Below are 10350 nucleotides of genomic sequence, written 5' to 3'. Positions count from 1 at the left end.
ATACTTTGCATATGACAGGTTGATGCAGCAGCACTTTATCCTCTCGTGACCTTTCAGTTTAATGATTGTGTTGGACGCAAGCTGCCACAGATATGACCTTTGGATCAAAAACCCCTTCTTTGAAGCATTGCTTTGCATAGACAGGATAGCCGCGATTTCAGAAATAAAGAGAATCACTTTGAAGAGGAGGTGTACATTCACAGGTTTAAAAGGGTTTGAGAGATTAGTGCATCAAGCTTGGAGAGGGACGGCCTGTAGCTTGCTGAGGGTCGACTGACTTCAGACAATCACATCTGTGCAGCAACTTAGAGAAACAAAATGAAATGAAATGTTGTGAAAAAGTAGGATGATCGAAGGCAACACTTTACTATTAATCCAAATGTTGCAGGAAGAAGACTTCATTTCAGGCCAAACATCACTCAAACCTCCCACATACAACTGATAAGAGAAGGGAAGCAAAGTCTGATTCTCCCTTAACACAGCTACTCAATAATCATAACCTGAAAGCTATAAAGCTCTGCTTTCATAAACAAGCCAACAAAAGTTGATCAAACCATCACAAGGACATCAGAATCCAAAATAGAAGAGGTCCTTCAGATAGGTGATTGTGTTCCTTATCCGAGGACAGAAGGGCTTTCCTATTTTACAAGGTCAGTGGACACAATGGTACATTGTTTGGGGTCTCAAAGAACACTGAGCCTCTACTGAAGGGTAACTAGGGACATGTACCATACAATTATGTTGAACTCATTTATGTGTAAAGTCTCAACACATGAACAGATGAACTGAAGGGAGGGAGACTGAGTTACTTTAACTCACCTGGATTTGAAGGAAAAACTAAATTAACTTAAGATGTGCGATGGGATTTTAGTTTAAATTAAATTTCACAGGAGCGTTCATTCTTCACCTTGTGAACAGTAGTTTGCCAAATAACCTTAACTCTTGGTCCGTTGGTCCGTTTACTAGCCTTTTGTTTTCAGCTTCATCTCACTGTCTTCATCAGTGAATGGAATTTGTTAATTTTTCATACCAGGGTCCATAATTATCAAACTGCTGAATGGGAAATTTTGGAGTAAATCGAAAGATAAATCCTCCACTTTTACTTCTACTTGCAAACTTAGCAGACTTAAAATATGGTATAATTCAGAAGAGGGTGCTTTTAGCCTACCATGTGCTTTCTACTTGAACATTTTTGTCCTTTTTTTTGCTTTTCTCAGGAAAGTAAACAGCAACAATATGGCAAACACTACATTTTTCTTATCCTTTTTCTCTGACGTACCTTTTCTACATGCAGCAGAATTTCTTCCCTGCTAAAGTTTGGTTTTCTTTTGTTTCCATGTTCGCCTATTAACTATTATTTTATCTCTTTTATGCATTATAAATATACTGACTGTTACAATTTAGATTATAAAAATACATTGGTACCTCTGTCATGTGATGGCCCACCATAAGACAAACCTGTTTAACAGTCCTTTGCCAGAGGAATGATGCTTATAGAACGAGAGACAAGTAATCTCAAGAAAAGTGGAATGAGGTGACAGCGACACTGAGACGGAGATGACATGGTAGGACAGGTGAAGGACGTAACACACGGTCATGTCACAAATCATCATCTGATACAGAGTTCAATTTCAGGAAGTCATGCTATCATGAGATATACACATAAAAAAAACAAAAAACAAATGGCATAAAAATAAAGTAATATTGTTTACACTATAAGAGTAATACTATTGCTTGTGCATGTCAGAAGCTTAAAATTCTCTTATTGTGTGAAATAAAATGAAAAGTTACAGAGTGTCTTTGTCTACATGTGAAAAGGCACAGTTGGCAATCCTGATTACAACAGTAGTTTGGAATAATGTGCTAAAAGGTGAGTGTGTCAGACAGCAGGCACGCTATCAAGCCAACAGATACATATAGTAAGACACACACACACACACACACACACACACACACACACTTGTACTTCTATCTTTGTGAGGACACCCATTGACATAATGCATTCCCTAGCCCCTTACCCTAACCTTAACCATCACAACTGAGTGCCTAACCCTAACCCTGACCCTAACCTTAACCTAAACCTAATTCTAACCATAACTCTTAACCCTCAAAAGTCCTCAAAAAGTGAGGACTGGCCAAAATGTCCTCACTTTCCCAAAATGTTCTCACTCTGTTAGTAAAATACTTTTTTTGGTCCTTACTATGTAGCAAGTACAAGTACATACACACACACACACACACACACACACACACACACACACACACACACACACACACACACACACACACACCTTTCGTCATACACACAATCTCTGTGTAGTAACAGTCAACTGCATTCTGACTCTACAACAGCACTCACATGTCAACACAAGTTTGAACAAATACATTAAAAAGAGCCCAAAGTACATTAGAAGGCTGTCGTGGAATGATAGGCATAGAGTAAAAACAGGGAGCATTTACCTGTGCTTGGTGTGTATTAATTGTCTAAAAAAATCCTTCTTTCCTTAATATCTTTAGTAACACATTGCTTGAAGTGCTCTGGTGATGTAATCTCATCAACCATTTTAGCTTGTGTTTTTTATTTACATCATAATGGACATTACATTATAATGAAATTTAATTTGTTATCACATGGAATGTTATAAGCTTTTTTTTGTGTATTGTAACTGACTTTGAGAAAAGTGCCACCAACTTTTACCTGATCCTGCAACAGAAATGAGTGCAAGAGGCGGTAAGGAGAAGTCAGGAGAGAAGGCACATTTTTGAGACAATCAACCACCTGGGTTCAAGCTTCCCCACAGTGCCACATCAGGCCTAACTTCAGCTGTAAATGGAGAAACTGGAGACAAAAAAAACAAAAAAAACATGAAAATAAAAAGTTAACCCCCATTATCAGCATATTAGGGTCATGTCTTCCCCCTCCCCTCCGTGCTGGGCCTGTCCACTCATCCTCACTGCTGTTGTTGGCTGTTTCACGTCAGCAGACCCATACGAGTGAGCTTGGCTGACAGGAAGGAGTGGAGGACAAACACCACCGGCTTTGGACCAGAGTGGAGGTCAAATACCTGGAGGATGAAAGGAGGGAAAAAGTGAGGGAGGAAAGCAGCAAGGATAGGTGGGACAGGAAAAGAGACACAAAGATGTAAAACAATAATTTCAGATATGTGACCACCTTTATTTATAGTGAACTGTCTTACATTTAAAATCGGTTCACTTTGAATTTCTCTGTTCCTAACCTGTAGCAGTTTACTCATGTTAAAGTTTTTCTGAGTCTGTAGTGTTCATTGCAACTTAACTCGTTTGCTTTTTTCCTCTAGACCAAAAAGAAGCAGGTTTTAAGAAGCAAAAATGATCTCAGTGTAGTTTTACATCTCCTCTCTAAGGCTTCTCTCTGGAGCTCTAGTAACAACAGGTCAGTCAGCCAGTCAGAAGAGAGGCAGGCAGAGAAACCAAATCCATTATTTGAAACAGAGAGCTGTTAAAGTGAATCTGTATGTGTGTACTCAGATTTGTGAGTCAGTGCAAGGACGTAAATGTGTAGTCCGATGTGTGAATGTGTAAAAGTATCTGTAATGTGTACACATTATGTGTGAACTGAGATTTATAAATGTGTTGACAGATAAATACCAATTAGATTTGCACATCAAAAGAACCTGCAAACATTTCCCTTTATCATGAGTGAAAACTAAGTATTTCACTTCAAGAGCTGGAAAGTGACATCACTACAGATTTTTTCACATATGAAATAAACATGGTTAGTTTACGTCACCAATGTATCAGGTTACAAGGAGCATTTATTCTGACTCCACTGCTGCTTACTTTTTGTTTCAACACCAGGTCTCTAAGTTAACTTGTGGTTCCTTAGTGTTTGTATTTCCTTACAGGAAAAAGCTGCAATCAAACTCTGGAGATACAACTGAGATTAGGAAATCATGTGTACCTTGATAGTTGAGATAAGCTGGCGCGCAGTCACTCTAACACAGCTTCTCTATGAAACTATTAGCTGATTAATTCATAAATACAAAGAAGCATTGCCATTATTAATTTCAGCTTTTTATTTTTGGTTCCAGCTGCTGGTTTCCTGGTTTTCGCTCTCATAATTTGATGACATCACATTTGGGTCAAAGAACTGTCACAACACAGTCAATTGATTATTGATATGAAAAACTATGATGAAGACTTTGTGTCTCATACTTCACTGATCCGATTGTTTTCTGGCAGGAAAAGGAAAGGTCATGTGACAGCTTTTTCTCCACATTTATAACTCACCATTTCTCCCTCTGGACCCCCAAAGTCAAGGTAAAGGTTGCGTATTCCATCGTCAGCGGACATTTTGAGCTTCTCGTAGGGGTATCTGAATAGCACGGCGCCACTGGCCGGGTCCGCCGGCTCTCTCGTCACAGTGAAGCCCTTCTCATAGTGCAGCGTCAGCCGAACATCCTGCCTGTTCAATGTGCAGCCTGGGAGAAGGGGTGAGACAGAATAGCAGGTGTGTGGGTAAGTGTGTCCAAGTGGGTAAGTGAAAGTGTTTGTGGAGAATACGGAGTAATATGTTTGATACATGTCAGCAAAAGACAAACTTGAAGAAGCCTGAAGTCATATCATGTGCCAGCAGCAGACTAAATACGTTCCTTTTGATGTCTGATCGGGATGTTGTTAACTTCCTGTTTTAACACAAATCACATCAGTGACAATTTCTGTCTCTTAATAATAATAACTTCCTCTACAGCAACTCAACAGAACTGGATATGATGTTGTTCTGTATCTGTTCTGTATCTTTTATATAAAAATCAAGCTTGGTGCAGCTTTAACTGTGAGGTCATTTGATCTGAAAGCATTTCAGTGTGTATGGCTGTAACCTGAATGGCCTGAATATCCCTGCACAACTGTGTGTTTGTGTAGCAGCAGGACAGGGAAGGAGGAAAAAAAAGGCAGAGAGGCTTTTACATCAGCCAACTATTGTTCGACACAGAGTGGAAACATTCCCCTCTGCTGGCTCCCACTTCTGCTTTTCCTGCACAGAGCTGCTCTTTCTGAGCTGTTGCTCACAGCCACTGAGCCAGCTACTGTCAGGAGCTTCCTGTTACAGTCAGAGGCCTATATACACAGAAATATCTTATCAGTGCTTCTGGAAAAGGATTTAGTTTGTGATTAAATATTTTCTCTAGAAACTAACTTCTGCTTGACATTCATTTTTTGTCATTTTTTAGCACATACACATAATCACACACACAGTGTGTGAAACAAGACCAGAACAACACTCGGACTGGGTGACATGACCTAAAACTTTTATCTAGACAAGTTATTGGCCCCCTCCTGTATACTGGCTCAGTACACAGTAGCACAATAATAAGTAAAAATACTTACTTACCAGTAGCATTTAAAATCTTATATCTTATTTTAAAAAGAAAAAGTATTAGTGCTCATGATGCCACAGCCCTGTCCTGTCCAGTGACATATTACTACATGAATATATCATATAATATTTGATCATTATCATTGATCCATTAATGTGTGAGCAGCATTTAAATATTGAAGCTGGGTGGAGCCAGTTTAACTGTGTAATATACTGTGTGGTATAACTGATTATGTATTTGGTCTGAAAATGTTAATGTGTAAAGTAAATAGTAACTACAGCTCTCAGATAAAAAAGGCAGTGAATAGAAGTGGATACAAAGTATTATTGGAGCTTTTGTCACTATATTGAATATGATAATGAATATGATACTATAATGAAAATTGTGATGATCATGATGATAAATGAACATTTGAACAAATGAACAAATGTATAATGTTGATTTATTTGGTTTATTAATTGGCTATAATCAGCACCTACAATATTAGAACATGAAGTAAATCAGTATATTAATGCTATAAACTACAGCTTAAAAATGAACAAAGAGTTGAATTAGAACTAAACATAATAACAGCATAAGAGTCTGCAGTACTGTGTAAAGAGTGAATGAGTTTGGTACAGATTTCAAACTCCTACTACAGACTAATCACCTACAGCACACACCCACACTCACCAATAGAGACTTCTTTGATGAGCTCAGCGGCAGCGTGTGTCCCCTGCACAAGGGCCCGCGTCCATGAGGACAGATCCCAGTGGGTCTCCACTCGAAAGACGTGGGACTCGATGCCTCGTCCTGTGCCTGTCCGAGTGGCAAATACCAGGTCTGACCCCTGGGCGGGAGAGCCCCGTGCACTGCCAGAATGAACCAGTCTGGAGAGAGAGAGAAGCACAAGAAAATACAGGCACATTTAACATCCTCAAAGTCATCCTGCATGGACAATCTGCATCAGCAAGACTCCTGACAGAATTTGCTCAAGTCCTCTTAAGCTGCTTATTGAAGTTGGTCAGGGGTCCTGGTCTCTGGGAAAACTGACCCACAACAGTCTCATTAGTAGCCTTTCCTGAATAGGATGAACTGGGTTTAGACATTTGTGTTGTTCTTCTATAGTTTTTTTTGTTTGTTTGTTTTTTTACAGGTGGGGGTTCCCTGCTGAAGTTTCCCCTGAAAAAAATCTTTTAACTGTTGCGGTTTCATTTCTCACATTTGAAACAGTAAACCTCCAGGTACTTACCATAAATGACAGTTTGTTGAACATATGTCGACGTTAGATGAAAAGTCCTGACCAATACTTAACAGTCAGCTGATACACTGTTTGAATATTTACTGACACTTTGCAGGGACTCAATATTGTACTCGCAAAAATGTCCCATCCAAATGCATTTTAATGTAAATGTAAACATCTGTGCTGAAAAGCAAGAAATGATAAATCCACTTTACAGCTATGGAAATCAGACCAACAGCTCACCAACAGTCACCCTGCTGTCTGTTGTCTTTACCTGGTGGCCAGCAATGGGTGTGTAAGCAGAGGCATGGACCAGGACTCTCTGCTCCATGGCACTGATTCAAACAGAAGGATGTCCTTCTCCGTCAGCGCCATGACCACTGGCCTGTACTGCTGCCGTCCACCTTCCAGCTGGACCTGAAGAAGAAAGTCAGGGGGAGATGTCAGACGTAAAAGGCACTAATATATCCAGGTTCCCCGACCACTTTCTCCAACCCTATGAAAACGATTTTTATAGGTAAGCCTGTGTATGCTAGAACACTGAGTAGATCAGTTCCCCCAGATCCATAGTTCACTTGTGCAGATAACATATAAACCTAATTATTCACTTTTTCAAAATGTGTAAAACAAATTTAAATAGTTTGATGGGGTTTAAACTACAACAGGGTATGGGTGCAGGGATAATGCAGTTTGACATGGGACTGGTGTAGTGATTGTTTTGATTGGTAAAGGTACAGATATACTGGTGTAGTGGGTACAGGCACAGTGATGTAGTTTGCCAAGGTACAAACTACAACAGGATGTGGGTACAGGTGTAGTGATGCAGTTTGACGTGGTAAAGCAACAGTGATTGTTCTGACAAGTAAAGGTATAGTGATCTATACAGGGATAGGACAGGCTGACCTGAATTTGTGGTTGAATTGTGCTAAAAATGCGTAGGTGTGTGAGTCATGGCTGAGGTGGTGGAGTTGCAGCTGAAAAGCAATGACATTAAACCAGTCAGTGTGTTTGTGAGTACAACTGTGGTGAGTAGGTGGGCTCTGCAGGAAATAGTGTAATGCAACGGAAACTCCCGTTGGTGTTTCCTGTTTGAGCCCGGTCAAGATAAACAGAGCTACACATCCATACATTCAACATGACCTTGAATGAACACTTCATCAGAGTGAAAAGATGTTTTTCAGAGTAAGAGTCTTTTTCCTGGACATGTTTCAATTTAGCACTACAGCTAATTCAAGGAAACACACATTTCCTGTGTGCTGCTGCTGGTATGTGCGGTGATATGGAATAATAATTATAATGTGTTGCTTGAGTAAAACTGGTTTACATTTTAATATAGTCCCCTATAGGCCTCCATATTACTGCACATACCAAAAACTCAAACATACAGGCTGTGCTTCTGCTCTGACCTCATAACTGCAGCAGCACACAGGAAGAGTGTGTTTCCTTGTGTGTGTTTCTGCATTCCCATGCAACCATATAGGTATGTGCTAATAAAAAATATCTTTATAGTGTGATTATTTTGGTCAAATGTAATTGATTACTTACAGCTGATATAATCTGGCACCAGTGACCTTTGCCACTTTAATCGAATAATTCTACATTTTGGGAAATACACTTATTAACTTTCTTGCCAAGAGCTACACGAGAAGATCAATATCCCTACAAAAAGTTCCAGCCAACAGCCCACAGTAAAACAATGATTTGTCACATTGAACAAATGAGACATGTTCATTAATGAGCTTTAGGGTCTTTCCACATTTGGACAGAGCCTGGCTATCTAAGTGTTTGTGCTATGCTAGTTTTAGCTTCATATTGAGCATACAGACAAATCCTCTCATCTAATGCAGGTAATCGTGTTTCCAAAATGCTGCACTATTCTTTAAATAGTGGAAGCAGTGCTAGCTAAATGCTTGCTTCACTAGTAAAAAATATCAAGGAGAGATAAAAGATGATGGGAGAGATTTGTTCACCTTGAGTCTTAGCAAATCTGCTGTAGCAGAACAGATCTAAAATGAAAGCGGGTAGGGGAACCCAATGCTACTTTAAGAAGTACCAAGCGTGTAAGATACAATAGACAGTTTGGCAGCTGTTGGCTCACCATGGTGAAATTAGTTTGAACTTGGATACTTAACAGATATTCAGTTGAAAAGGCTTCCAAGCAACCAACTGGTGTTGGTGTTCACTGTCTGAATACAGCAACACAACCTCACCTGTTAGCACACACTGTGTGCAGCGGCCTCTGTGGTCCTGACTAACCACATGTAAATCACAGAATGCAGCTGCAAGCAAATCTGAAAATACCTGTTCAGCCAACCACCCGATGTGTTTGAGGTGGGGGTGTGTGGAGGTCGAGGACGAGGCCCCTAGATAGGCGTTGATGTGAGCCAGGGTCTGTGGCAGCAGAGCAGCAATGTTGGTGTGGATGGCCGTGAACCAGGAGTTGGCGGTGGGGCCGTCTTTACAGCGCAGCACCACCGTGTGCTGGCCATCTGGGGAATGGAGCTCCAGGAGTCTGAAAGGCAGCGAGGAGATTTGTCAGTTTTATCAGACAAAATCATGTAAACAGCTCATGAACAAGGACTAATCACAGTCAGAAAAGTGAGTGAGTCAGTGAGTGAGTTCAGGTTTGGGACCTCAGCTGTGGTGACTTAATAAACTGGTTGTGGGAGGTAAGACTGCAAGACTGATATTTCTTTTAGGATATATTTTCAGTTGAAAATGCATTAAACACATCTGAACTCTACTTGAAACAATAATAATTTTTCTGTGTAATCTTCTTAGTGCTTCACCCATGCCCTTGACCAATGAAAGAAAATTATAGCACATTCAAATTCATGTGATAACTTGATGAATTTCATGATTATTCATAGAATTAATAAGTGTTAAGATTTTACAATCAGGGTTCCAGCTATGCTTTGTGTGAAATATGACGTTGACACATTTAGTTTAGCCTTGTGGTTTTTAAAGCCAATATTTGACACCATGAACAGTCCTGCTGCATTAGCTACTAGAAGTTCCTGTTTACACTGTACTACCTCTGGATCAGTTTAGATTCTGAGGAAACCTAAACATGATCATTGACAGACAAGATCCTCAAGTTATGAGGAACATCTGATGTTCTCTAATCCCATGGACATCTGAGAAACCGCTCTCACTGGAAAAGAGTAGTTGATTCAGGAGTGTGTGTTATGACTTCACTGAGTTCTGAGGTATAACTGAGAAGGTGTGTACTTCTGTCAGTCAGGTTCAAAGGGTTAAATGCTTTTTGTCATATATACAATAGTTTGGACACAAGTACCTGACACAAAGGTCCACAATCACATAGTCTGTGTTAAAACTGAAGGTGTGTTGATATGAGAAATGCTATATTTTAACCTATTAATGAAAACGGCCACGGTATATGGCAAACTGCACTTCAAAGAGACATACTGCTTCTTGGTTATTTAATACCACCCATCTGTTGTACCAGTGTTTGCACTGGAGACTCACTTCAAAGCTGATGTCCTGGAATCACTTTGTTAACCACTTGTACAAGTTGCTGGATGTTTTCAATTTTTTTGTTTTGCCATGCTTATTATCTCTCCCAGAACAAACATACCAATCTAATGAACAGAGGTTGGACACAGGAAAAAAAGCCACACTGACACACCCAATGGTAACACACACACACACACACACACACACACACACACACACACAACCACACCTAAACTCCTACATAGTCAGCTATTTCTCTCAAACATACACACAAACACTGCGGAGTCTCATATC

At 40.0% G+C, this 10350-nt stretch overlaps 1 protein-coding gene across 1 annotated transcript in view; it reads right to left on the bottom strand.

The window, feature by feature from the left end:
- Nucleotides 1–2543: 2543 nt before the first annotated feature.
- Nucleotides 2544–10350, bottom strand: part of sntb2 (syntrophin, beta 2) — a 28576-nt gene continuing 20769 nt past the window's right edge. Inside the window, exons 3-7 of the mRNA XM_071489876.1 lie at nucleotides 8881–9091; nucleotides 6854–6996; nucleotides 6030–6226; nucleotides 4270–4460; nucleotides 2544–3065 (exon numbers count right to left, since the gene is read on the bottom strand). Coding sequence (XP_071345977.1) covers nucleotides 2973–3065; nucleotides 4270–4460; nucleotides 6030–6226; nucleotides 6854–6996; nucleotides 8881–9091 — 835 coding nt within the window. The 3' untranslated portion in view covers nucleotides 2544–2972. The remainder of the gene's footprint in view (nucleotides 3066–4269; nucleotides 4461–6029; nucleotides 6227–6853; nucleotides 6997–8880; nucleotides 9092–10350) is intronic.

Source organism: Trachinotus anak, unplaced genomic scaffold (assembly GCF_046630095.1).
Source record: "Trachinotus anak isolate AG129_WGS33_773 ecotype Australia unplaced genomic scaffold, CSIRO_AGI_Tana_v1 ptg000002l, whole genome shotgun sequence".
In the NCBI taxonomy this organism is placed as follows: Eukaryota; Metazoa; Chordata; class Actinopteri; order Carangiformes; family Carangidae; genus Trachinotus; species Trachinotus anak.
This window is presented reverse-complemented; position numbering and strand designations above follow the sequence as displayed.